This window comes from Cynocephalus volans, chromosome 4 (genome assembly GCF_027409185.1).
Source record: "Cynocephalus volans isolate mCynVol1 chromosome 4, mCynVol1.pri, whole genome shotgun sequence".
Taxonomy (NCBI): Eukaryota; Metazoa; Chordata; class Mammalia; order Dermoptera; family Cynocephalidae; genus Cynocephalus; species Cynocephalus volans.
In genome coordinates this window covers 6,660,853-6,688,679 of record NC_084463.1, presented here as the reverse complement: position 1 = coordinate 6,688,679, position 27,827 = coordinate 6,660,853, and the positions used below count along the sequence as shown (strand labels likewise).

At 34.9% G+C, this 27,827-nt stretch overlaps 1 protein-coding gene across 1 annotated transcript in view; it reads left to right on the top strand.

Annotated features, from left to right (window-relative positions):
- DDX10 (DEAD-box helicase 10) overlaps nt 1-27,827 on the top strand; it is a 262,941-nt gene that overhangs the window by 153,268 nt on the left and 81,846 nt on the right. Inside the window, exons 14-16 of the mRNA XM_063093640.1 lie at nt 3,966-4,085; nt 6,868-7,029; nt 17,954-18,010. Coding sequence (XP_062949710.1) covers nt 3,966-4,085; nt 6,868-7,029; nt 17,954-18,010 — 339 coding nt within the window. The remainder of the gene's footprint in view (nt 1-3,965; nt 4,086-6,867; nt 7,030-17,953; nt 18,011-27,827) is intronic.

The window sequence follows — 27,827 nt, the reverse complement described above, 5'->3', positions numbered from 1 at the left end:
GCTGCAGTGTTTTAGTGTTTGCCACTGAGTTCAAACATCTCTGTCTCTTAAGGAAGTTTTTCTTGCTCTGCCCTCTTTACCCTTGACTAGTTAGGGCAGTCACCCTATTACACATATTTATTCATTCTGTATATATTTTTCCTATTACTTACTACATTTGTGTGATTAAATAGCTAATGTTTTCCACTGGTTTAGTATCTTTTTCCATGTATAGAGCCCATGAGGGTTGGAAGCCCACTGCTCTTGAGCTACTGGGTCCCCAGTATGGTCTGTGGTGCCTTCTGTGTTGTTTACCCTCAGTATGTAAGAGGGTACTTCAAAAGTTCATGGAAAAATAGCATTAAAAGATAATGCAAATCTTTCCATGAACTTTTTGAAGTGCCCTCGTATTTGAATGAGTGAAGAATAGTTCTAGGATATCAAAGCAAAGCCACAGCCTATCAGGAAAATATGATAAACAATTCTCTTCTCATTCACATTGGCACTTCTGTTCCTTTTTTAAAATTTATTACTTTTAATTGATATGTAATAGTTGTACATATTTATGGGGTACAGCGTGATATTTTGATGCATGTATATAATGCATAATGATCAAATCAGAGTAATTAGCATATCCATTACCTCAAACATTTATCATTTTTTTGTGTTGGGAACATCCCAAATCCTCTCTTCTAACTGTTTGAAATCATACAATAAATTAACTGTACTCACCCTACAGTGCTATAGACCACTAAAACTTACTCCTCTTATTTAGCTGTAGTTTTGTAATTTTTCAATGGCTTCCCTAAAATAAATAAAAAAATATAACCTTTTTTTGTGTGGGGGTGTTGGGGCCTACCTTTTAGGAACCAAAATAAACCATAAAAAAAGGCAAAGATACAAATACCTTCAATTTTTTCAGATAACATTAGTGGTTTCATTGACTTTGCTAAAGCTCTTCAACTAGACCCATCTCACTCTAAGGTTCCACTCTGCAGGATTGTTTTTCTGACCGACCTTTATTCTATTCTGACAGTCTTTGGTATCATTGTTCTATGACTTTTTCCTCCTGTTCCTAGGCTGGCTATTATATTTTATTTTGAAGATTTTCAAACCTACAGAAAAATTGTAAAAAGTATATTTTTGGACACCAAAATATCCACCACCCATATTCTACAATTAACCTTTTACCATATTTCCTTTAAAACATTAACTATTCATGCATCTTTTTTTATTTAGTGCATTTCAGAGTAAGTTGCCAACATCATTCCACTTTCCCCTATACTCTTCAGCTTGCATGGCATCAACTAGAGTTCAGTATTTGTTTATAGGACATTTTCTTTGTGTGTTTGTATGTGTGGTAGAAATTTATGTACAATAAAATGAACACATCTTCAGTGTAACATCTGAGTTTTGATAAAAGTATACACTTGTATAACCCAAGCTTTTATAAAGATACAGAGCATTATCATCACCTCTGAAAGTTTGCTATGTCATTTCCTAGTTCTTTTAGTTTACCGATTTAAATGATTATAAATTACTCCTGTTTAATTGTTATGTTTACATTATAGTGATCCTCTCAGTTTACACTGTTTGATCAGCATTCCTTCTATCATTAGATGAAGTCTGATGAAAGAAGATCATTCAACCCAGGATCTTTAAGAACTGACCTAATCATAAAGCCAAAAAGATCAAGTAGGAGTCAGTAATGAAATTGCCAACCCTGGTGGCTGTGTTGGTGTTCTTTGATAAGCCTTTGTGGGGAAAAGAAGGTGTTGCAGTACTGACTGGACTGAAGGAAGCAGGGTGGGGGTCTTATTAATCCCCTGTACTCACAGGGACCATACAGGTAGCAACTTGTATAGGGTGACAAGCTTCCTGCTATGCTATTCCCTTTGAATTTAGGAGTTTTACTGTCACACAACTTACTCAATCGCTCTCTGAAGTGAGATAAGGAAATGAGGATTGTCATATTTACTGAGGAAGAACAATAATCATGCATCTTAGAGAACAGTGGTGGAGAAGGGCTTGTGAGGAGCAGGCATAGCAATTTAGGGCCTGATGTCACCAGTGGGTAATATTCATGAAGTCAAACTCCTGGGGGGTGGAGGAGATGGGGGTGTCCCTTGGGAAGCAGAAATCTAAAACAAACTTAATTTCTTTTTGTAGAAGTTTTGGGAGGTAGGTATATATCAGATAGAATAAAAGTTTGTTGCCTTAGAAGCGATTAATCCTTTTCATAAGTTTCAATATGTATTGAAGTTGCTAATAGCTTGTTAAATATGAATTGATTTGTGATCTAAAATAAATATTATAAATTACATTATAAATTACATATATAATATATATTATAAATTATATATTATAAATATAAATATTTATAATATTATAAATATTTGTAATATATAACAATATGGGAAATATTTATATTTAATATGAGAAGTAAATGTTATTATATACTAAAGTTTTCATGTATAAAGAACCAGAAATACAAAAGCAGCGTTATTAGTAATACCCACATGAGACTGTGGGTGTCAAAACGATTTTCTTATACTTAAATCATAACATTATTGTAGATGCACTAGCTGATTTTTGTAACCACAATCATTATCTGAAAATATAATACATTAGTAACTTGTCACAAACCTCTAGTCTAGTAAGTTTGTTGTTTTAATTTTATGGTGTTTTATTTTAACAATATCTACGTGTTAAATGAATTGTTCTTTTTTTTGCTTACTTATTATTATAATGTAATAGTTGTTACCAATGTACATCTTCCCTGAAGCTTCGAATAATTCTTGTTTTCTAGATCATTTCCTTCTTTCTTTTTCTTGGGTTGTTCCCTATGGTACAGAACTAAAAATCAACCAACTAGGAAGTTCACAGTCTAGTATTTTGCAAATTAAGCCTCTAGGCAGCTGGCACAATCTCTTTATGTAGAATAAAACAACATATAATAGTGATATTTAAGATTTTTTGAACACTTTTTTGTATAGCTTATTACATTTCTTATTTAATCTTCCCAAAAAACTGAGATAGGTACTATTATTATCCTTAATTTACACCCAAAGCACAGAGGTTAGGTAACTTGCCCTCACATAGCTCATAAGTGGTAGAGCTTAAGGTCAAATTCCTTTTGTTAACTATTACACTGAAGACTTGTATTCATTCTTTCTAGTCATCTAATGGAAATTGCATTAAGTTAGTTAACTAAGTACAACCAATGGTACTACTGGCTCTAATTTGAAGAGAATACTTTAAGTCCTTCTAAAACATGAGTTACCTCATGTCAGTGTCTTATCAGAGCAGGCTAGTCTATGACTTCTTCTATTCCCCATCTCATGTGGGTCACTCAGCATTCACTTTGCATAAGTAAGCACTGGCTTTGAATTTTTAATTTCTTGCTATACTGATTTTAGGGTATTAGCTAGGTCCTGATCAATGTGTCCTCTTAAGTACTGTTACTCCATCTCACCTTTGGACACAGTTTAATTATCAAAGAATGTTTTCCAGTGTTCGTATAATAAATTACTATAATTGGAGGAGGAATGTTGAGTTGCGAACAGTGTATTGCAGTCATTTTGCCTTCTAAGTATACAGTTTCCTAGTCTAAAAGTTTGCACTTGAGAATTTAAAAATATTTTATATTTTAGCTGGATGATACTTTATGTCCATTTATTACATTATCATGTAGTTTCTAGTGCTCAACATTATTAGATAGCATAATTCTAGTAATAGAAGGAAGTATAAAGACTATTTATGTCTAATATCCCTCCTTTTCATACTTTAACCCCTTTTGCTTTGGGGGAGGGTCATTAGTTAATAAGTCTAATAATTTTATTTTTGGACAGTGGTTTGGGTGCTTTTCACTAGCCAATGAACAGTAAAAATGCACTGTTTTGTAAAGCATACTGCCAGAATTAAATTGTTAATATAAAACAACCATTTCCCTAATCATCTGTGTTTTTTGATATGTTCTCACACAGAAGAAAGAACCTTCTAAATCAAGCGTCAAGAAAAAAGTGACCAAAGTCGCAGAAGCAAAAAAAGTAATGAAGAGAAATTTTAAAGTGAACAAGAAAATAACGTTTACCGATGAAGGAGAGGTAAGATTCTGTAGATGCTTTGTTGCTGAGGTACATTCCAAGTACCAAGAAGAGTTTGACTCTCCTGCTGATTTGCCATTCATTAACGAGAGAGTAAATTGTTTCTTTACACCACGTTGGGCAGTTCCTTCCACTGTTACTGTAGGTATTTCATCGGCTCTACAGCTGTGGACAAGGATGCCTTATTGACAGTAAACTCAGATAATTCTTGGTGATAACGACACAGAGTTGGCTTTGAACTTTCTAAATTTTGTGTTTTTTTTCTCATCATGGTATTATCAACATGTTCAGTGGGAATAAGCACAAGAATACCAACAACTATATACCACAGCTGCTTTTGCTTGACTCTTAGCCTCTGCTCTGCACTTCCTTAATTTTAGATGCTGTACTTGCATGTTTCTTGCTGGCCTGGCTATGGGAGGGAATTCTCTGCTTTAAAGTAATCTCAGACACCTAAGTTCCTGTTTTCATCTTTCCTTTACCTTGGCCTTATTGTAAATGCTCATATATACCCATAGTGTAGGGAAGGGGTTACCACTCATAGATTACTCTTGAAAGCTCACTCTATTACATAGTAAATTACCTTGTTTTTTAAATGATGAAATAGATCCAGAATGTCAAGTGACTTATTTAAGGAGTGATGACTAGTTAATCATCATGGCAGAGTCTTCTGAATATCATCTCATGGCCTCATTCTCACCAGCCTACAGGTTTCCCTGACCATACTAATACAGCACAAACAGCACCTTACCTCCACCATAATCTCAATTTCCTCACTCTTCCTTATTTTGCTTTACAGCACTTATTTTGTGACTTCATAGTCTATGTTTATTTGACTTTTGTCAATTTCTTCCACTCCACTTCTTCATGAGGGAAGGTATTTTGTTGTCTTTATTCACTGTTCTATCCCTAGCACCTAGACCAGTGCCTACCGTATAATAAACCCATAAGAAAATGTGTTGAATGAATGATTCATCATCTGTTATTCCAGTAAAATAATAGAGCTTTTCATATTGACTATAATGTATCACATCATGTATTTCATCATCACTAATCAATGCTGCTTAAGCAGTCTATATTCAGTGGAGTCTGTATTCCTTTTAATTTTGAAGTTAACAAAGATTTGGATGTTATTTTGAGGTGTATAAATCAGATGAAAAGTAACAAAATAGAGTGCAATTCAAAGTTGCTAGAAGTTGAAGAGGAAATCTATATAAATGATAAATAATGGATCTTTATAAAATTACTAAAAAGAGGTCAGCACCTGAGAAGGAGGCTAAACTAGAATATAGTCACATTACATCTGATGTTCACTGTAAAATAAGATGAGTTTCTATTAGCATAATGAGGTTCCTTAGTGTGCGACTAAGTTTAACTTCACAGATTATACCAATTAGTTCCATCGTGAGTATAAATCTTTAACTGTAAAATGTTTTAATGTGTACTTATTGCTTCTGGGAGCTGTTTGTGGTCATGACCCATACTGAATCTTCTTAGCTAAAGCTCTGAAAGGAGATACAGTATTTGTTCAACCCGCAGAGGGATAACCATTTCTTCTCCATGATAGAAGTAGGGATCAGGAGCCTGAGTAATGGATGATATTCTTATTGTCACAACTGATCCCACTCTCTGCTTCTTTAGGGTCAGTGACTGCTAGCATGGCTGCTCATGCGATATTATTTGTGACCCCCATTAGCTGCCAAAAGTTAAGACTCGATAGGAATTTCATCTTGAAGAATGTGTGGCTACAAGAGTGAGAGGAGGCATTAATACCTGTGATGTATGTGCCTACAATTTCCATTTGCCTACAGGCTAATTAGCAGTCTTTCAAAATAGTAGCAGCTATTAAATCCTTCTGGCAATTAATTGTCAGATAAAATAAGGGAACCGTTTTTTGTCTAAATTATCTAGGGGAGTTTTACAATGTGAGACCTGGAAATTAGTGAGTCAAATAAACTTTATTTTTCTAGAAAGGGACACAGGTGTCCAGAGATTAAGTAATTTATTCAGTTTATGCAGTAGGCTAGTGAAAAAGCCAGGATATTCAGCCAGGTCCCCTGACTCCCAGGTCACTGACCTGTCTTCTTTGTCACTTGTTTCTGACCATAAACTGTGAATAAAATTGTGTGGATTTGAGCATGCCTGTGAAATCAAAACTAATTTTCTCCTTTACATTTAGTTATTGCAGTCCTTATCTGTAATATTGGCTGATAAGTGATTCATTGATCAATTTTGAGCATCTGTTTAATATGTGCCAGACACTATGTTGATTCTCTGAGAATAAATTAACAAGACAAATGAACTGCCCTCAAGGAGATTAATTCTTGTAAGAAAAACAGGAAAGTAAAACACAGTATTATGAGATATGTGTTAGAGACACAGAGGTGCCACAGTAGCCCATAGGAGGTAGATGCTAGTCAGCCTGGGTGCTGCTCTGTGCAGATAATTTTGAGGTGAGTCATATGGAGAGTAGGACACTAAGATCACCAAGAAGATGTTGAAGCATTTCTATTCTGTAACTACCTTCTCCAAATAATTTTGTGAAATTTTCTTCTAATTCAGTTCTCATTGGGTTATTGCAGCATTACTTTATCTTGACCAGGGTAGTCTTTTCTGTGGCTTGCTCATTTTAATTTTGATGTTTGCGAGAAAGTTTAAGAAATACAGGTTGTAAGGCAGAAAGTGGCTAAATGCACCGTTTCAAAATCATCATACAAAAGGAAATAGTTTTCTGTGGCTTTTCTTTTTCCTGCCCCACACTTGACCTTTTTTCTGTCTGTAGTTGGTTCAGCAGTGGCCACAAATGCAGAAATCCATCATGAAGGATACTGAGGAAGAAGACAGCACAGGTGGTATCAACTTGGATAAGGCAAAGGAAAGGCTTCAGGAAGAGGACAAATTTGACAAAGAAGAGTACAGGAAGAAAATAAAGGCAAAGCATCGGGTAAGATTTCCATCTTGAATTAATACTGAGTCAAATTTAGTATGTCACTAAATATATCTAAATGTTCATGAGCTATTTATTAATGACTGTGTTACTTTCTTCGTTGTTTTCACTGCCAGTTCTTTTTCTATGGCTGTCTTGTTCTTTTATCTGTTCCTTTTGACCTCTGTTGGGGGAATCTTTATTTACTGACTGGTTTCTGAGAATGTCACCTAAATCTGCTTTTAGTCTGAGGTGACCCAAGTAATATTAGTGTGTTTTTTTAAGTTTTCATTTTGAGATAATTGTAGTTTCACATGTAGTTGTAAGAAGTAATACAGAAAGATCTCATGTTCTCCATTACTATAATTTTGTCATAAAACTATACGGTATGTAGCCTTTTGGGACTGGCTTTTTTCTCTCAGCATTATTCTCTGGAGATTCATCCAGTTGTGTGTATCAAAACTTCGTTCCTTTTATTACTGGGTAGTATTACATGGTATAGATTTACCGAGATTTGTTTCACCATTCACCCGCTGAAGGACATTGATGGTGTTTGCAGATTCAACTTAGCAGTTAAATTTCTTTCTATAGTAATTACTTGTTAATAGATATGAGATTAAATTTGTTATTGTTACAAAAAATGGAAACCTTCTAAGAGACAGTGCTTTTATATAAAAAAGAATGTGCCCTGGTGGCCTTAAACTGGGCCGTTTATTATACTTGATTGTGGTCACACATGATATTATCATTCTGTTATACTACTTCATTTCCTAAAAGTGGACATTTTGCTAGATAAATGGATCAATTAAATAAAGCTGATTTACATTTTTAAAGAACTTTCTGCAGCATGCCCTTGAGACAATAAATGATTTCAGAATAGCATAATATTATATTTGATAATGCCATAATATTAGATTCTGTATTAAGAACCTTTTAAGCCTTTGGATGTGGGCATTGTTAACTGTATCCTGATTCAGTTAACTAAAGGATTCTTGTAGTTTTTCACTCCTGTTTGACCTTGTGACTAATAGACCAGTATACATGCTCTCTTTCTTTTTTTTAATAGAGCAGCAATTCTTATTTCTTTAAGATTTGATGCAGCTACACAGTAGTATTTGATGAAATAGAAAAAGTAGACATTTAAGATAGCTTCAGTTGGGAATGAATGTTGAAAAAAACATTCCAGAAATAATGGAGCACAAATGAACATGAGATATACTGGTTGCAGTTGTTACATATTTATGTTATTGAGAAAACTAAACATTTCTTTTATTGCTTCTTTTAGTACTGTACTTAAATTGAAATTTGGCATTAACATTTTGTTGTTAAAATCTTTTATAATACTGAGTGTCAGCAGCCAGTCATGTTTCAGCTTACAGTCTTAGAGTATTTATCCAGGAGAAGATTGAACATAGAAATGTTTTACCCTTCATTATTTCTAAGTTATAGCCAACAGTAAAAGAAATATGAAGAGCTTTCATAAAATAAAGCTTTTTCTACCTTACCTTTCCTTGTCTTCTCTTTTCTCCCATATTTTGGGAGTTATTACTATATTCAGGTTGTAGAATATTGTTTCTGAAACCTTTCAAAAGTCAATTTTTAATGGACTAATTGTACATGTATTACATGGCATTTGTGTGTTAGGCTATTCCCTAGACTGTGAAGGTGGAATTTCTAAAATACTTGGGTCCCTCTGTCCTCAGGAAGATTATAATTAAATCATAATGAACTGTGTATATACTGTCATTTCACAACAGCTGTTTGTACCTCTGTTTATTTTAACATTAAATTTTTTGGAATAAATAATATATTCACGTGGTTCCAATGTCAAGATGATTAAAAAATACTTATACTTCGAGTATTGTTGCTTCTGTCTGTGTTACTGATATTTCCACCTTTATAGCTAATTACTTCTATTAATTTTTAATGTATCCTTCTATTTTCTTTATGGAAATAGTAAATAGGAATACATATTCTTATTTTCTCACTTTCTTATATGAAGTTAGCTTACTGCGTATAGATTGTTCAGTACTTTTCTATTTTCACTCATTTTTGAGCTCTTAAATATTTTTTTGCACCATTGTTAAAATATAACATGATTTTAAAACTGTCTCAATGACTGTCTCACAGCAAGGTTCAGCAGAGCAGTTTTGGGCTGACAAAGTCATGGGAGAAATCATCTGAATTTCACATACTATGGGCTTTGAAGTCAGTACCTCTGTAACTAAAAGAGTCTTATTAAACAAGTGAAAACTTTCTATTTTATGTAAAATAGGTATATTTCGCACAAGGCAGCCCATGGCATACCTTCCAAATAAGAGTTTGAAAATATTATGTAGCCTGAGGGGGGGAAAAAAAGCACAAGGAAATATCTAGAATAATTCTCTCTATGCTACGTTAATGTAAATACATGATTGGTTTCTTGGTATTTTCATCAATAAAATTATTATTCACACAAATATATTTCTGTGTATTAGAGAAAATTTTATATTTGTTAGCACTTTGAAATTAGTGTGTTTATTATGACAGCCTACATAAGACGCAATGTAGGTACTGAAATCAGTTATGCTCCAAATTGTCGTGGAGTGGATTTTTGCCAATAAGACACATGGAATATATTTTTAAATGGCAAGTTTTAAGGTTTGGTATAGTGAAGCAGTGGTGCTTGGTGGAAAGAGTACTAGGCTGTAAGGCGGAATACCTGTATTTGAGTCCTGAGTATGGCATTATCTAGTGTAATTTGGATTACCAGTCACCAATTTGGACTGCATTTTCCTAATCTGGAAAATGAAGGTGTGGGAATGGCACTTAATTCCAGGTCATCAGTGAGATCCTCTGGCTCTCACTAGTTAAGGTCTAGTTAAGTCATGGGAATAAAACTACCCTTTACTGTTTGGAAAATGGAATTTTGACTTGGTTGGAGCACAGCCTTATAACATCAAAGTCAAGGGTTCAGATCCCCATACCAGCCAGCCACCAACCCCCCCCCCCAAAGAAAACCCCCAAACAAAACCCAAAAATATTTCATGATTATATTTTTGATTTAAAAGAATAAGAATATTTAATATGTAAGTGAATTTAGTTTTAATGTTTCTGTTTGGAAGTAGGTGCTCCTGCTTTTAAAAATTGACAACCTTGCCCCGTCATTTTGGATATGCACTCAATCTTTGTAATGTACGACTCAGGTACTCATCTTGTCCCACGCATTTTTCCTCCATACTGTTACACCTGTCTTGACTCAGGTTCATCTACCAAATTCTGAAAGCTGTGTAATTTCTACTGTGACTGAAGTAAATACCTTTGTCTTAAAGATTTAGAAAATGGAGGTATTTATTTTTAGTTTTACTTTAATTTTTAATTGACAGAGAACAATCGTATATATTTAGGGAGTACAATGTGATGTTTCATTACATGTATGCATTGTGGGATGATCAAATCTGGCTAATTACCATATCCATCACTTCGAATATTTATTATGTCTTTGTGGTAAGAACATTTAAAATCCTCTCTTTTAGCTATTTGGAAATATATAATACCTTATTATTGACTATAGTCACCATGCTGTGCAATAGATCATCAGAACTTATTGCCTTAACTGAAACTTTGTGCCCTTTAACCAACATCTCCCCTTTCCTTCCTGGTTACCCCTCTCTCCCTGCCTCTGGTAGTCACCATTCTACTTTCTGCTTCCATGAGTTTGACTTTCTTACGTTCCACATATAAATGAAATCTACGATATATGTCTCTCTGTGCCTGGCTTATTTCACTTAGCATGATGTCTTCTAGATTCATTCACATTGTCACAAATGACAGTCTTCCCTGATTTTTTAAGGCTAAATAGTATTCCACATATAAGTATACCACATTTTAAAAATCTGTTTGTTGATGGGTACTTAGGTTGTTTACATACTTTGGCTATTGTGAATAAAGTTGCAGTGAACATGGGGGTGCAGACATCTCTTTGACATACTGATTTCAATTCCTGTGGGTGTAAGAGGTATAAAGATTTTAGGGAAGTTAGCAAAGTTACATGCTATGGGATTAATATCCAGAATATACGTAGAACTCAAGCAATTATACAGTAAAAAAACAAATAACCAAATTAAAAAATGGGCAAAGGAGCTGAATAGACATTTTTCAAAGGAAGACATACAAATAGCCAACAGATACATGAAAAAATGCTCAACATCACTAGTCATTAGGGAAATGCAAATAAAAACTACATTGAGATACCACCTCACCCCAGTTAGACTGACTATAATAAAGAAGACGGTGGATAACAAATTCTGGCAAGGGTGTGGAGAAAAGGGAACACTACTGCACTGTTGGTGGGATTGTAAATTAGTACAACCACTATGGAAAACAGTATAGAGATTTCTCAAACAACTACAGATCTTTCATATGATCCAGCAGTCCCTCTTCTGGTATATACCCAGAGGAATGGAAATCATTATGTCAAAGGGAAACCTACACTCCCATGCTCATTGCAGCTCTGTTTACAATAGCCAAGATATGGAACCAACCTAAATGTTCATCGATGGATGATTGGATAAGGAAAGTGTGGTATATATGCACCATGGGATACTACTGTGCCATAAAAAAGAATGAAATACTCCCATTTGCAACTACATGGATGAACCTGGAGAAACTCATGTTGAGTGAAATAAACAAAGCACAGAGGGATAAATACCACATGTGCTCACTCATATGTGGGAGCTAAGAGAGGAAGGAAGGAAGGAAAGAAAGACCACAGAAATGCATTGGTCTTACAGAGGGAGGGAACGTTCCTAGGGCTACAAAGCGGAGTGGAGGGCAAAGGGGGAGGGGGAGGGAGGTTGGGGGATAATTGGGCGGGGGACACGGGGTACAAAAGTAATTTCTGGTAATGGGTATGCCCCAGTATGAATCTGGCCCACACATCATGGGCACAAGGGGTGGCAGTTAGCTTTGTATCTTATGAATATTCATAGTAAAAAAAATTTTTTTTAGCTGGTTTATAACACACAAAAAATTATATAATTTCATGGCATCACTGGAAGTACAACTCAGCTCACCACTTGCCAGAATTCACAGCTACTCACTCTGTGGATTTCAGGGCCCTTCTGCATCTGCTTTGGGTCACTTAGCTTTATTTGCTCTTCATGAGTCTTCATTGTTGCCACTTTCTTCTGAGACCATCCCAGTCTTCAACTTTGCCTGGCATTTTTAGGTAGCTGTACTTAACTAGGCCTGTAACTTTTATTTTCTCTTGCAGAATCTCTTGAAACCATTCATCAGAAGTAAAAGTATAGTGAGAGTTATAATTTTTGCATATGAAACCATTAGTAATTATAAAGACAGAGCTCTACTCTTGTATGGAAACAATGTTTTTTCTGATAATTCAATCAGAACTGTTGAAAGATAGGCTGTGGATCACATCACTGAAAAGTTTTTACTTTAATAGAGTGAAATTCTGCTCTGTAGTGTGTGTCATCATTCTTAGCTCTGAAGATTACTTGTATTTAGGGTGATAATATCTGTTATCACGGGTGAGGATGGAGAGAAACAATTTATTATGAAGTTCTTTCATTCCTTTGAAATTTGCTTTGAGTGGTTTATTTATATTGGATTGTATATTTAGATAACATAAACACATCAAGATGTGGCTCTGGACTGCCTGCAAAGACAGTACAGCATTGGTCTGGGTCCCACTTAACAGCAGCATGAATGTTAGAAAGTCAGGAAAGGATTAAAGTCAGGACATTTTAGAAAATCTATTTTGTTTTGTTGTTACAGAATTAAATTGGCATGGACCAGGTAACTTAACCTCAAATCTATATGATACTCAAGAAAGAGGGAAGCAATAAACTGGCATCTTAGGAATAGTAGTAACAAGAATATTAACAATAACAAGTAGCAGTTACTCAGTTGGGCCCTGCACCAAGGGCTTTACATGTCCTGTCATATTACATGGTAACAGTTAACTTCTGAAATCAGTGAGTTAGCCTCATTTTACAGATGATAAAACTAAGGCTTAGAAGGGTCAAGTAATGTATCTAAGACCCGACAACGTAGAAATAGCAGCCCTGGGACTCTTAACAAGGTCTTTGTTACTCTTCAGACTTTGTGTTTTAACTATTCAGCTGCGCTGTTAGCGTGTCTCAAACCATCAGGCATTCTCTTACAACAGGGTAACTCTGAAGCAGTGAATAAAAAGGTGGAGAATGATAATAGGAGTGCAGGGTTTTGAAGAAGGAATAACAAATAATGGAAATTATTCGTATTTCCAGATCAGGCTCCTTGATCTCAAATAAATTTAAGAACAAAATAAGCATTTTGGTTAGTAGTACAGTATAGTTTAGGACCCCATGCTAATATTACCTTTCCTTGAATGTTCATTGCAGAGCTGTATAGGTACCAGTACCAGAATCTGTTTTTTTTAGTAGCTGTAGCCATTTATGTGTCTGAGGTAACATCAGGCTGGTCTGGCTCACATGGACTTATGAAATTTTACTGAGGTCAGAAATGTCATCACGAGGGCAAGGGACTAAGCATCTGGTGCCTAATTCTAAAGTGGAAGTTATGAATAAAGCTTATTTACATGAGAGGAAAGAAGATTCTTTTCTGTACAACCCTGGCCCCTTTCAGTTTCAAACATTCCTGCCACCATCACAGCCAGGTTTACTATTTAAAAAAAAAAAAAAAAAAAAAAAGGGAGCCACCCTGTTACTACAAAACCGTTGCCTATAATTCTATGATTTGGAAATATCTGCTGGAGGAGGTTTCTGTTTTTAATCTCATGAGCTTATAGCATTTAGTGGCATTCAGTTCAGCATCTTGGTTCTTGGGTCCTCCATTATATCCAGCATCAGAAATAAGACAAATATTCAGTATTGCATAGCTCTTATCTATCGACCGTATGGCAAGTCTTTGAGCTGTTTATTACCTCTATTTTTATTCTTGTTTTGTGGAATTAAAAAACAAAAACTAAAAAACACCGTACGGTGTTTGAGAGGTGAGCTGGTTGTTAGATTAATGGTGAATAGCTAGAGATGGGGTGGGGGAGCAGAATTGGGTGCTAGTGGAATCAAGGAGTCTTACTGGATTGGGTCATAGGCTAAAAGGCCATGGGAGGCTGACCTTATCAGCTTGCCCATTACTGTATACTCAGAGCCCACCTTGTGGCCTGGCACATAGTAGCTTAGTAAATATTCAAGGAATTAGCTAGTGAACCAGTGTTTCCATGTTGATTTTTTTCCCCCATCTTCATATCTTTGTTGTAGGTGTTACAAATTTGTATACAGAAGACCACTTTTTCGTTGTTGTTGTTCAAGCAAAACCCTGTAGAAGAGGTAACAGATCAAAGAACTTTGTTGTGTCCTGAGTTCCTTGGAAGGATTTAGGTTTACTGGGATTTTGTTCTTGGACAGCAGGAGAATATCCTTAAAATTTTAAATTCTTATAATCATTCTTTTACTCACTTGTTGTTGAGCCAATTTTCTTTTCTGATGAAGAGGTTTTCGTAATACTGAAATTAAGATACATGTCCCCTCCTTCTGTATGTGATAGGCAGGGACTCAATTCCTTACCAAATTGACATGGTTGCCCGATACTCATTTAAATGGGTTATGCTTCCATCACCTCCTGAAAAATGAGTCGTATTTCCAAATTTACAAATTTTTACTTATCACCATAGAGTGAAAAAAGTTTAAATGCATAGACTTGGCTGCTGATGAAACTCATATTTCATGCTACTTTTCTGGAAGCTAAGGACCTATAGTGTATGAAAAGCCAAAAGAAGTACAATATCTATAAAGGGAGTATTTTGTACCTTGAAATGTGATTTTCTGTTTTCCTATCCCTTGCGAATTTGATTTTCATTATTGAATTTCATGCTCTCCTTATATTTAATCATTTGTAGCATGGCAGAACTAAAGACAAAATTTTGTCTTTTTTTTGGTGACATAAAATAGCTTTTGGTACCAATATGCCATCAAAAATGAAATAGAAAAATAAAGGATTTAAAGCATTTGAACCACATATAATTGGGGGAGAGGGACAGTCACTGAATCTAATAAAATTAAATTATACTTTTTCCCTCAAGTCATTATACTCCAACCTTTTATCTTTATGTCTTGTCATAAACCTTCTTTTAAAAAAGTGAATTCTTTTATCCCTACCTCAGCAAAGAAAGATTGTACTCTCTTCACCTTATCTATTTCCCAAATTTTAGATTACTATAATTCTGCTTCCTGTTCTTCTGCTCCTCTGTTTAAAGGCAGTTGTTTACTCTTGGCTCTTTTCAAAGTACTAACAGAGCTTTTTCAGATGAGAAAGAAAAGTTTTCTAGTGATTTGCTTCTAATTATTTTCCTTTTATTTCACCCAATATTGCAAGTTTTTTGTCTTTACTGGACTTCTGTTTCGTGTCTTGATCATGTGTGCTTTAATATTGTGAAAGTCTTTTGATGTCCCTCATTCATTCAAGACTTGTGGCAGAAAACTTGAAAGGGAAAATGATCCCATTGGCATGCACATGTGAATTCTGAAATCCAATTTAAATCTGAAATTAAAAATATTCTTTAGTGACTATAATGAATTAATACTGGAGTTCAATAGAATAGAAAATTCTCAATGTTTTTTTCTGCCATAATTGAAATGGCTAGATGAAAAGCCCCAGTGCAGAGATTATGTTTACTTGTGTAGAAAGGGTTTTTCTGATAGCATATTGAGGTTATTATCTGCAACTTTGACATGCCATTTTCAGATACTCTAATGTGTGGGGAGAAGGCCAATTATTGAACAATTACAACAAAAATTTGTGTGACTGTTAAATGTGGTCAATTATCTGTTTCTTCTGCACAGGAGATGGGCAGAAATTAATTAAGTACTGTCCATAAAATGCTATTAGAAAAATAATGCTATCAGGGTGAAAAGACCAGTATGGTAGCAGACTAAATTATTAATGATGAAAGAAATGGCAACATTTGTCTTAAACATGTTGATAAGATAGAAACACTATATGTGAATCTACAAAGCTAAATGAACATTCTAATGGAAGAGTATGGAGTGTAGTATAGTGTACTGGAGTGAGGGAGCGAGGTCGTTGGCTGCACAGACCCAGTTTGGTCCCAAGTCCGTCACTCACTATCTGTGTGATATCAGGCAAGTTACTTAATTACTTTGATCTTCCATTTTTTCATCTTTATAATGGAAATAATAATATCTCACAAATTCTGTTACATAAATTTAAAAAGATTTAAAAAAACAAATTGATATGTGAAATGCCTAGCACATTGTTGATAGTTAAGAATTCTGAGCTATTGTTGGTAAGAAAAATAACAGTAATTATTACTATGTAATTATGTGCTAATGGACAAATAAATTTTTATGAAAGGACAATTTCATTGCTCTGTGTAGTTATTTGATGTTTCATATAGGTGTAGTTTTAAAGGTAGTTTAAGCAGCAGAACAGTTGAAGGTCATTGTGATCTTTGTAGAATAACATAAAGTACTGTTATATTTAATTTTAGTATCTAAAATAGGAAAACTTTTTTTTTGTAGATAGTAGGATTAAATAGCGGGGGTGGGGGAAGGAGAGAAAATTACAAATACAAACATCCACAAGCTAAAGCCAGCTCTCAAACTAAGCATAATCATGATCAGTTATTTATTTTATTTTTTTTTTTATTTTTTTTTTAAATTTTATTTTGTCGATATACATTTTGGCTGATTATTGCTCCCCATCACCAAAACCTCCCTCCCTTCTCCCTCCCCCCCTTCCCCCCAACAATGTCCTTTCTGTTTGCTTGTTGTATCAACTTCAAGTAATTGTGGTTGTTATATCTTCTTCCCCCCCCCCCGGTTGTGTGTGTGTGTGTGTGTGTGTGTGTGTGTGTGTGAATTTATATATTAATTTTTAGCTCCCACCAATAAGTGAGAACATGTGGTATTTCTCTTTCTGTGCCTGACTTGTTTCACTTAATATAATTCTCTCGAGGTCCATCCATGTTGTTGCAAATGGCAGTATTTCATTTGTTTTTATAGCTGAGTAGTATTCCATTGTGTAGATGTACCACATTTTCCGTATCCACTCATCTGATGATGGGCATTTGGGCTGGTTCCAACTCTTGGCTATTGTAAAGAGTGCTGCGATGAACATTGGGGAACAGGTATACCTTCGATTTGATGATTTCCATTCCTCTGGGTATATTCCCAACAGTGGGATAGCTGGGTCATATGGTAGATCTATCTGCAGTTGTTTGAGGAACCTCCATACCATTTTCCATAGAGGCTGCACCATTTTGCAGTCCCACCAACAAGGTATGAGAGTTCCTTTTTCTCCGCAACCTCGCCAGCATTTATCGTTCAGAGTCTTTTGGATTTTAGCCATCCTAACTGGGGTTAGGTGGTATCTCAGTGTGGTTTTGATTTGCATTTCCCGGATGCTGAGTGATGTTGAGCATTTTTTCATATGTCTGTTGGCCATTTGTATATCTTCCTTAGAGAAATGCCTGCTTAGCTCTTTTGCCCATTTTTTAATTGGGTTGCTTATTTTCTTCTTGTAAAGTTGTTTGAGTTCCTTATATATTCTGGATATTAATCCTTTGTCAGATGTATATTTTGCAAATATTTTCTCCCACTCTGTTGGTTGTCTTTTAACTCTGTTAATGATCAGTTATTTCAAATTATTTCTTTAATATTCTTTTGCTCCTTTTATATGTTTTGTAGTCTGCATAGCCAGTAAGTTGATAGAACTAAGATTTGATTCCAGATCTGTCTGACATATACTTCATGATGACAGATACTAATGCCCATCTTATCATGGGTACTCAGTAAATATTTATTGAAAAATTAATGTCACTTATCAGTTAGCTTTAAGAAATAAAACAGTAATGGATGTGTAGTCTATTTTACACATAGTAGATGTTTATATGTTGGTAATTTCCTTCCTCTACTTGTAGGAGAAAAGACTGAAAGAAAGGGAGGCCAGAAGAGAAGCCAACAGGAGACAAACAAAGGTAAGGGTGTGTGTGTGTGTAATTTTTTTTTCTTTCTTCCCAGCTCTATTAAGATATATTTGACAAAACAACTTTATTTTTTAACTAGAATAATGTTTGTGATGTTGAAGTGGAATTGTAAATCCTCTTTTCAATATGTGTTTTATGCTTATATATAATGACATTCTACTTGAACTTAAGGCCATGTGGCCTGTTATTTACTTTCTCATATTAATTTCTTCCCTCTTTGATGCAGGATGAAAAATGCCTAAGATAACTTGTTCTCCGGGCTTTGCCCCACTATCCTTATCAGCTTTTTCTGTTATATTTTGTGTCTTTTAAAGGCAAAAGACAGTAGACACTGTGGGCCAAACATGATAGGATTTTCTTCTGTATCATCTTTAGGTAGACAGCTTATGTGAAGCCAATTTGATAATAGGTAACTCTGAAAACATCCTTATCCTAGAGTCTAGGAGAAAGCACTCTTTACCTCCCACCTTCACTGTGTTCTGTAAACAGTAACTTTCAGCAAATTATATATATACATATATATTTTTCAGCAAATATGTAAATATATAGTTTCCCTCAAGTATATATGTACAATTATAAACATCATCCATATGCAGCTATGATTTCTATGTGGTGTGTTTGATGCTGAGAAAGGTTCAGCTTCTACATTCTGAGGATGTTTAGTAGAAATGATTTCCTAGAATTAGGGCCCAGTAACATATGTCATTTCTCATGCTGTATGTCATTGTGCTATGTCTGACTAGCCACGATTTCTCCTTGGCAGTTAGTAAAGATCCAATTCCCTTGAGTAAGCCCATAATGTTCTTTGTCATTTTTTTCCATGCTGGCTATAGCACTTAGAGAGCAAGTCAGAGATGATAACTCATACTACAGTTCTGAAGGGGGAAGCAATTACTCAACAGTGGGAGATGAAAAGACTGCTTCTATTCAGTATTAAATATCACTCTGTCTTCAAAGGTGCCTGCAAATGAAAGCTCCAGCAGTATGCAGCCTGATTGCTAAATCAGGTGGTGGCTTTTGCATATGCTTTTAAAATGCAGACACAAACTGCCATGGCAGGGAAATTAGATCTTAGGGGCTATAGTGGGAAACATTTAAATTTAAGAAGAAAACCTTAAGTCTAGTGAAAGCATTTGATATTTATGAATATTGCATATTTAGCATAAAAATGAACCTATTTTATTTTTCTAAGAAGCTCTCATTTCTGCATATAAAAATGTAAAATGAAAGATATGATCTAGAGCCAAAGAAAGCCCTATTACTGTATTTCCTTTGTGTGTGTTCGTGCATATTTGTATATATTACTAAATATGATGTATTTTTTATACTTGATGCTGTATGCTTGATTTTTCATATTGGTTTAAGCTGTAAGAAATTGCTTTCGCCCTTGAGCCTGTCTCCTGGATCCTCCTCCTTTTATTCCCCTATAAATTGGTGTGTGTATTTGGTTTTAATAGTGGGTCAGCTGGAGAAATAAACCAAAAAACTGTAAAGGCTTTTTCACTGGGGTCTGTATCTAAAGTGAACTCTTCAAACCAAATACCTCTCTCGATTCCCTACTCCCCTTTCCATGTTTGTCCTGTGTGTGTGTTTCCTGACATTTAAGAAAGGAGGGGCATTTTCTAGTCAAGAGAAGGTCTCATTTTGGTATGAACGTAACCACTAAAGGATTGCATTAGGAACAAAGAAGATGCCGTGCAGCTGACATGGCTTTGCTGCTCAGCCGGGACCTTTAACTAGACTGAGGCTGTTTAATTATTGCTCCAAAGAGTTCAGCTACCTCCGTTTCACATCTCTAGTCTGAGTGCTCGGAGAAGGCAGCCCTCTTGTGAGAGTGATATTACCAGAGGGATGAATGGCTGGTTTGTAGCCAGGACTCAAACATTCCCAGGACACTGAGGACTGGCAGCAGTGACAGATTCAGGCTGACTGACAGCGCCTAAGGAATTGGCTTGAACCAACCTTTTTACATCCAGTTTCTTTTCAAATGAAAGTGACAGGGGATGAAGGCTCTCATGGCTTTTCAGGTGCCCCTTAGAAACAGAACCAGAAGATATTATTTGGAGAGGCTTGATAAAGGGGTGATGACCCAAAGTTCTGTGAAATCCAAGAAGAAATAGATGATGTGAATTCTCAGATTTCCCTACAAAGTGTGTGTGCTTTAAATGACAGAGGTGACTTAGTTTTACAGTAAACTTTGTTTTCTTTTTAATCTCCTTTTTTAAACATAATCATTGTGTGATTTGAGGATGTTGCATTCTGTGGCACTTTGGTCACATTCAAACTAGAGCATTCCTTTGATCCCTGAACTTACAATATATCCAAAAGAAATCTTAATGGTAAAACAAAGTGGTATTTGCAGACTTAGCACACCAGGAAGTCTTATTTGTTTGTAGCTATTTTAAGGAATCAGTGCATAGAAACAAACTGTGAGAAAGGAAGGATTAGCATAGCTGTCTTTCTCCCTTGTTTTGTGCTTCATGCAGCAAACATGATGTCATCATACAAGGAAGAATATAGAGGACACAGAATAGTTTTTCAAAATTGGGGAAAATGTTTCAATGAAAGTTAATGGAATTATTTTTATTTCCTAGAAAAGAGAAGGCTTAATGATGTGGGTTTTCAGTGTTAGAAGTGATGATTATTGGATATCTCTTCCCTGGCATATTGAGAGTATTTCTAAGAAAAATTGTCTTAAAGTGTGCGTAGGGTTAAATAAACTTGGAATAGTCCTCTCAGAAATCTGATATAACTTTTTGTTAAAAGATATTTCTAATATTTTATGTACAGTGTCAGGAAAAGAAGAGAAACATGAAGCTGAAACTCTTATGAAGGCTTTCTGAGTAACCAGTATTTGGTGGCTTGGGAGATAAAGATCTTTGGGGGTATGAAAACTATTTTTAGCAGAGAAATATTTCAACTGCACAATAAAATTGCTTTTCATTTATCTAACAAGTTGTATATTCTTGTAACTTAGAGATTTTAAACTGAGATCTGAAAGAATAGTTGTAGTAATGATCAAGAGATCACATTGTTTTCTTGGGTTCAGGGAGGTTACATAATCCTGGAAATACGTCTTCACATCATTATCCAGCTAGATTTCTTGTTGCTTTGGTGGTCACAAGTGCTTATACTAATCTCTCGTGGTGAGAAGAATTTTGCAGAAATGTAAAGAAATGGAACAGTGCTGAAGCTTTAAGAAATAGATACTTAGAAATATCTCACTACAGTGCTGCTTTTGAAAAGAAAGTAGGATTTATTAAACAAAAGTATGAGGTTGATGAAACTGAACACTGACTATGAAGAAACGAAGTAGGAAACAGCTCATAGGCACTTAAATACTGGAATGTTAAAAGTTGCTTTGAATGTGTGATAGATTATGCTTATAGTTCTTTTTTTTTAGGTGTGGGGAAAATTATATTAAAATAATCAAAATGATGTTACACATTTTGAGGTTGAAGTTTTATAGACATTGTAAATTTTCATTTGTTTTTCTTTCTGATTTTTACTGCTTTTTTATTTCAATGACCCTGGGCTACTTTATTTACTTAACAAATAGTGGTCTTAGGAAACAGTTTCTTGAATACCTTAGATGGTCTCAGTACTAACAGAAAGTAGTTTTGATGTTAGTTCTCTCAGGATGGGAGGTCGAAAGACATAGAAGTTGTATAATTTTAGGACTTGAATAGGAAATGCTCTGGACCAATTTTGTAATCTCCTGGTCTTTAAATGACCTTTTTCTCTGACCCATCATTAGTTTCATAAAGCAAAGCTGAATTTACTCATTTTCTGATTTTGTTCTTTCTACTTTTTTGGTGCTAAAATGTCCTTTCATTTATGATGTAATAATGATAATTTTTAAAAAGTCCTTATTAGTTGACAAAGTAAAAACCCATCTCAGTCCTTCAAAATCTTGTTTGAACTTTTCCTGATCCTCAAAATTCAAGAGTGAGTTTGGCATATGCTGACCTACTCCAGTGGTTTTAAATATTATATTGAGTGACCTAATGGTTCTCTGGAGGCACTTCGGTCCCCTAAAATGTAGACTCCCATTGTCTTCAGCTAAAGAAGCTCCATTTTTTTCCTCTATGCATACGATTGAGCTTGGTTTTACTTATAAGAATACTGCATACTTAATATTTTTAAAGTGCCAAAATAAGTTAAGACTAAAAGCAAGTGAATGACTTGCTTAGTGTCACTAGCTTCTTTGGTGGTAGAATGAGTGTATGCACCTGGGTTCCCTGAATCCTTGTTCCATGTTACTCTTTATTGCCCCATGCTCTTTCTGTGTGTTGCTCCCTCCCCCACTTTTTTTTTTTCTTTACAAAAACAGTTCTCATCTCTGGTACATGGGCTAATGACTAGCCATAGAAAATTACTAATAGCAAATACTCTGAGTAAGGAGAGAACTCTGAGTTGAGATCTAGAGAGGAGGCTATATCCTAAAGTTGCTGAGTGACCCATGACATGTCATTTCCCTTTCTGGGTCTCTTCTCACCACATGTAAAAAGTTATCTCTTTTATGAAGATTTTTCTGATCCTGTCAGATATTTTGGACCTTGCTTTTGTAAACCTACTGTGGTCTCCTGTATAGAGCATCTCTGATAGACATGTAACCAAATATGCTATAACTATCTCTCTTGCTTGGTTTTTCTCTGTATTTCTGTTGCCTATCATAGTGCTTGTTTAGTGTGGGCATGTCTTCAGCTTTATAGATGGCCATATCTTCACAAATAGTGCTGTGAGGTCATCGGTATTATTATTTTCTATTTTGTAGATGAAGAAGTTGAAGCTTAGGAAATTTAAGTAACTTTCCAAAGATCACTCAGCTAGGAAATGGCAGAGCCAGGACTCAAATCTACTTCATATGACTCTAAAATCTTGACCCTTAAGCATTAGACCATACATCATTTCCAAGGCAGTCACGAGTATTCATATTTGAGAGTCTTAAAAGCTGAAACAGAAATGGCAAGCAAATATTTGCTTCTCCTGAAATTACTCTCCTTATCCACAATTAGTTTCCTTTTATGGGTGGGTTACATTAAGAACAGAATAGCTTCATAATTATTGGCAGGTACAGAATATTGTGAACTTCCTATTAGTTATTATAAAACCTCCTTATAATCCCAGTAGTCAGGTTTTTTCTTATGAAAAAAATTTATTAGGAAACATTTTGCCGTTGTTTCCAGCCCATGAAAATCAGTTAAACATGTGATTTTCTCCTATACATTTTGATTTTTACACAAGTTTTCTCTCTGCCTAGGATGTTGTCTCCTTCATTGCTTTTTCTTCCTCCTGCTATTTCCTTTTTGAAGCCTTTCCTGCCTCCTTTAGGCCAATTTAGGAATCTCTTCTTCTGCACCTTTGTACTTTTACATTATTCTGCCATGTTACTTAGTGATTGTCTCTTATCACTAGACTGAAAATTCCTTGAGAGTAGCAATTGAATTTTTCCATAGGTAGTACATAGTGAATCGTCTGTAGATATTTATTGAATGAATCAATGAAATGCAAGTATGTTCATTCTTAAAGTTAACATTTTACATATTAGTGTTCTGTCAATTATAGGTTCTTTGAGATGCAGCAACTAGACCTATAAAATACAGTGGAGTTGCATCTATGCATTTACATTTCTGGCAGATTGTGAATCTGCTTAACATACCCTTTCCTTTCCAGGTTGCTGCTCCCCTCCTCCCCCACCTTGTGTTAAATAAATCCATTAACTTGTATTGAGGTTATAGATCCTTAATGTTAAAACAGAATGTAGTAAACTCCTTAGGCAATCAGCATCCCTTTAGAATACTTGACCCATACTTTACCTGCTAAGAATCTAATAAATTCTTGAAGGATGAACTGCCCTAATATAGTGGTTTGGCTTTTTTTCCTTCCTTTTATCTAACTTAGAGGTCCTCAAGTTGTAGTGTAATTGAATATACAAAATTATGTATATTGTTCTTTATGAATGATATAAGGGAGATTCTAGGGTAATTTGATCATGTTAATTTTCACCTTGCTTGCTGACTTTGGAACCTAACTTACATGGAAGTTGTGACTGCACTCTGGAATGCAGTTCCTTGCTCATGAATATTTGTTGATTGACAAAAAAAATGGATCCTGCTAAAACTTCTTTGTTGGCAGTATCATGGTGAATAATATTGTATTTGATACCATTGAACATGGATTGCCCAAATAATTGTAACCTTATTCAAATGTGGTTAGATCATGAAAAAGCTAGCACTCAAATCCAGGTCTGTCTCCAACACCTGACTCTTGACTACTGATGGCTTTGTAGTGGGTGTTAAGGATGATCTTAAACCTGTTCTGGGCAAGTTATTAACCTTGAAAAAAAGATATTTTTTCAGAAAACAGGTGAGACCTGTTACTCTTAAACTTGCAGTATAATGACTGGTTAAGGCAGAATTTTAGTGACTATTTTAATAGAGGTTTCTTCTAAAACTACTTAGAGAATGTTTCTTTTATGAAACTTGCAAAATAAAATATTCTAACCAGATAAAATTGGGGTGAAAATAGACTCATAACACATTTGAGTGAGGTGCCCAAAGAGCTGTGTATGTGCCTTTGTATATACTATAGATGATAATTGTATTATTAAATGATCTGATAGACCCTGCTCAGTTGCATGGTCATTTAGGTTCAATCCAATGAGTGGTCCAAAAGAGTAAATCAATCCCAGTGATGCCTCTTATACTTATAGTTTATTTGGCTTATCTCAAATTAGAGATAATTGGACATTTATATTCTAGAGTTGGGAGTTTATAGACAGATTTTTTTCCCTAAAAGAACAAATTAACTTTATTTGAATCATTGTGGTCAGTGGGTAATTATATGGCTGAGTGTGTTTTATTCCAGTGGTTATGTGCTCTACTTTGTAGAGACCGTGTATGTGAGTGTGTGTGCCTGTACGTATGTGAACATCATGATTGTGGAGACTGATATTTAGAATCAGTGACCTGTATTTTTATGTGTTACCATTCACTAACATGTGCATGATGAGATAATTTTTTTTTTTATGTTAATAAAGCTGTTACTGGCTGTTGGGAGATTATACTATCATAATTTCTGACATAATATACAAAAGTCTCGGTAAAATAAATTGAAAAAATTTATTGTGTATCCTTTTCTCCTTTCTTCTTCTTAAGATTTTGCTTCACAACTCAGAATCCTTTCATTTATATGAAGAAATGGGGACTAGGCTAGAGAATTACTATAAGACTTGATTTTAGTAATTCTCAGCCTATGGTGTAAGAATCTGTGCTGGGCCTCCAAGGTATTATTAGAAATTTCTAAAATTCTCATATACACCCAACATTGACTATATAGTGGATAAATTATCTACACTATACATACATACTGTCATTGTTTAAAGTATGTAAAGGCTATTAAAACTAACAAAATATGAATTTGCTTATGTTGCTAAATGCATGGTACCTTTTTGTATTTTCTTAAATGATATATACCAGGTATAGAATTACCATCTTGTAAGTAGTTAAATGTTTTCTTATACCAGAAAGGATCGAGAACACTGCCATGTGGTATATAAACAAAAGCATCCATACTTCGAACACTTGGTCAAAGTCGAAGACAGTTAATTACAGGAAAGAAGAAAAGAGAAGGTGGAGGAGGATGCCACTATTTCTTAAAAGAAAGAGAAGGCTATGTCCTCTATCTCTTGAAGTAGGAAGAAGGCAGTGGGAAAAGGGAATAACAGATAGATGGAATACAGATAAAGGAGAATGGACATTAGTTTTGTACTGGTTCCTAAAGGCTGTTCTCGATTTTCAATAGAGTAAGGTTAATTCCTAATTTTCAGGTATTTATGGTACTCACTAACTCTCCTGTTAGTGGAAATACTTTTTGTGAATAAGGAAAGGTCTTTGGGAGATAAACTTTTACTCTCTGCGGTGTTGTGTGTGGGCCTTTATTGCCTGTTCCTTTAGCCATAGAGACTTCTGTTGGAGAGTACCATAAACCAGTGTTCTGAAGAGTCTTAAAGTTAGTGGCTAGAGGAATTTGTCCCTGGGGGTAATCACGTTTACCTAAAATATCATTGAGAAGAACTTTTTTTTTCTCACTGACATTTTTTTTGTATTCTAAAGAATTATATATGATAATGTTTTGGAACTATAAAGCTCTATTTAGATAATCTCTTTACTGTTGCTGTTATCAATTATTATTATCATCAACGTTAAATGATTCATCTTTGCTATATTTTCTTGCTTTGAGGAAAGATGTAGCCAGGTGTATGTAATGTTTTAAGTAGGAAGATATTTTTCCCTTTGCCTAAATCATTTTTTCCCTTTTGCCTAAGTTTTTATTATAGATATATTACAGGATTCAAAGATTTCTTTACTTGATGAGAGCTCTTGAATTTTTTGTAGATTATATTGGTATAGATGTTATGTAACATCATGTAGAGTGTTTAAGTGGAAGCATTACAGTCACCCAACAGTTGAAGAACTTTTAGCACAGAGAAGTTAGTTAGGTGACTTGGCTAAGGTCATATATATACCTAATTAGTAGGGAACAACCCCCACCCCCCTAGGATTTCTGACTGAGGACCCAACATGCAGAGGCCTTTTGGCATTATTTAGAAGTTTATCTGTCTTCTGACCTTCAGATTTTACATTAATGGATCTCCTTACCTGGATTGCCTTGAGCAATATCTGGAATGTTGAGAAAGGAGCCCCAGAATTTATCTCTGGTTCTTCTCCTGAATCACTATATGTTTAAATACAAAATCTCTTTAATTCTCTAAGCTTTACTTTTTCTTATTAATGATACAACCACTTTGGAAAAATGTTTGGCAGTGTCTGCTGAGCTGAACATATGCCTACCCTGTGTCCGACACTCCCTCTGCTAGGTATATACCCAAGAGAAATGCATACATGCCTACACCAAAAAGATGTTCATATAGCAGCATAGGAATAACCCAAATTGTAGGGTAGATAAATTATGGCATAGTCACAAATGAAATATTGTATAGCTATGAAAGAATTACTGCTACGTGCCATTAACAAGGACAAATTTAAAATTTAAGAAACATAATTTTGAACAAAAGAAGTGAGAAACAAGAATGAATACAATAGTATTCCCTTTATATAAAGTGTTTTTTTGGTAAAAGCAAAACTAATGTTTGGGTTTAGAGTCAGGATAATAGGGCTACCCTTGGGGAACGGAAGGGACCATTACTGGGAAAGGAGCATGAGTGAGGGCTTCTAGAGAACCTGAGTGTTCTGATGTCTTAATCTGGGTGGTAGTTACATGGGCTTAATTCTCTTTGTGAAAATTTATTAAGCTGCATGCCTATAATTTGTGTACTTTTCTGTATGTATTAAAAGTTAAAAAGATTATTTAATCAAAATGAAGGGGTATGCTAGATCTCCATATGTGCTTTCGGCCTAGATGTTTTAATTTGTAGATTCAAGAATATAGGGTATTACGTATTATTCTTGTAACTCGAGAAGTATTAGGAGCTTTAATACCTGGAGTCATCCAGGTTTTATGAAAGCTATGAAAGAAAATTAATAATTTATGTTCTTTGAATACACATTTCTTTTGAAATTCCCTTGTTTCAAGAAGTTTGTTGTTTTCCCTCCTGAAACTTATAAAATGATTTGTCCCAAATGAGAAAATGAATTTCTTTTGACTCCAGTGTAAATTAAAAAGAAAAAAATTGTTTTTTATAAGGGGGCATAGTCATGACTGTGCTGTTCAGAGACTTTTAAACTCCTCCCCACCCTGACGAGTCTTACAGTTTCTGCACTAACGAGGTGGTTCAATGGTCTTG